This window comes from Amaranthus tricolor, chromosome 5 (assembly GCF_026212465.1).
Source record: "Amaranthus tricolor cultivar Red isolate AtriRed21 chromosome 5, ASM2621246v1, whole genome shotgun sequence".
NCBI classification, from domain to species: domain Eukaryota; kingdom Viridiplantae; phylum Streptophyta; class Magnoliopsida; order Caryophyllales; family Amaranthaceae; genus Amaranthus; species Amaranthus tricolor.
Window position 1 is genome coordinate 29,811,164 of NC_080051.1, and position 1,667 is coordinate 29,812,830.

General features: G+C 35.9%; 1 protein-coding gene across 1 annotated transcript; it reads right to left on the bottom strand.

Annotated features, from left to right (window-relative positions):
• Window positions 1-373: 373 nt before the first annotated feature.
• Window positions 374-1,412, bottom strand: LOC130813211 (ethylene-responsive transcription factor ERF024). The gene has a single exon (XM_057678986.1). It carries the CDS (start codon window positions 1,068-1,070, stop codon window positions 441-443), a length of 630 nt encoding a protein of 209 aa, XP_057534969.1. The 5' UTR covers window positions 1,071-1,412; the 3' UTR covers window positions 374-440.
• Window positions 1,413-1,667: the final 255 nt, after the last annotated feature.

Sequence of the window (1,667 nt, forward strand, 5' to 3'; positions counted from 1 at the left end):
CTTTAGTTTGCAACTTGCTACTTAAAACTTACACTTTATGTGACATTACTCCTAAAAAAGTGGGTTCAAAATTATCCTCAAGTGGATAAAAAAATTAAAATAACAAACCCATTTAAAGGGAACACTTAATCCCTATATGTCCATATAGGTTTCATTTTAGTAATACTATTTGTACAAAACTATCTATACGTACACTTTATACTCTACTATATATTTATACATATAGTGTACGTTATTCATTATTATTTATATGTATGTACGTATTTTTTTATATTTCTCTGTTTCTTTAAATTTATGTTTATAAGTAGTATTCTTTTTTTTCTTTGAGTTTGCAGTCACCGTTAAAAAAATACTGACGTAATATAACGGCTAATAATGCAAAATCAAAAAAAGGATATTATGCATTAATTAATAATTTTAATTCATGCATATAATTTTTTTTAAAAATGATTCCAAAGATTTTGATCGCCAGAAGGATCAATAGAATCTTCTTGATCATCAACATAAGTAGGGGTAATATCCAAACGAGGAGGACTAAGGAGCATCCCATGAGCCATATTTACCAACACATTAGGCATATCAAATATCAAATCTTCATCAACAAAACTTTCTTCAATCTTTTTTCCCTTTTTACTACTTTCAGCCTTCTCATCATTATCATTTGGCCCCACTAAGACACATTCCCTTTTCTCCAAATTCATTGAATCAGCAGCCGCCCCAGCGGCCGCGGCCGCTGAGGCAGCAGCGGTCTGAATATCCCGGGGGGATGAAGACTGTGGGACCGGCAATGACCGGGCTGATTCCGGGAAGTTGAGTTGGGTGCCGGGGCCTTTTAAAGCAAGAGCTGCTACATCATAGGCCACGGCAGCCATCTCTTGGGTAGGGTAAGAACCTAACCAAATACGGGTCGGTTTTTTAGGCTCACGGATCTCAGAAACCCATTTACCACTCTTCCTTCTTCTTACCCCTTTATAGGAAGGACGAGAACATCCTCCAAGTTTGGAACATTCTAGACTTTCTTGATTGCGATGGTGCATAATGATTACTATATTTAGAAAGGTAATTTCCATGGAAGATTCGAGGAGTAAAGGAAGCCATTTTAAAGAGGGTGATTAGAAGAAGTGGAAAGTGCATACCAGAAGAAGATGAACTGCCTTGATTTCTTGCAGTTATTAGCTGGTAATTAGAAGAGAAGAAGAAGCTAAATGGGGAATAATGGTGTAAGACAGCTTTTTAAGTGTTGGAAATGAAGGTTAAAATGAATATGTAAGTGCAAAGATTAAGAGAAAAAAGGGCTTCCATCACTATAAGAGAAATAGTGGCCAGTAGGAGAACTCTTGAGAGTGAGTGTAAGTGTGTGATATCGTGGGGTGAGAAGTAGTTAATGGGATAAAACAGTATCTTGTCTTCCAAAAACGTGTGGTTGTGAGGATGATTTTGATGCAGAATATTTGTTCAGTACGAGAGCGAGGGTGGTTAGTTGTTAGGTTTTCTATATGGAGATTTTGTGTCATGTCATATTTGAAATGGCTAGCTAGACACAATAAAACACGTACAAAATCATGAGTTTGCTATTGGGGTTGTATATTATAAGACCCGAATAATAAAAGAATTGATTGTATATAAGTCTAATGTGGTTCCATTCTAATATTGATTGGAACTTTTCT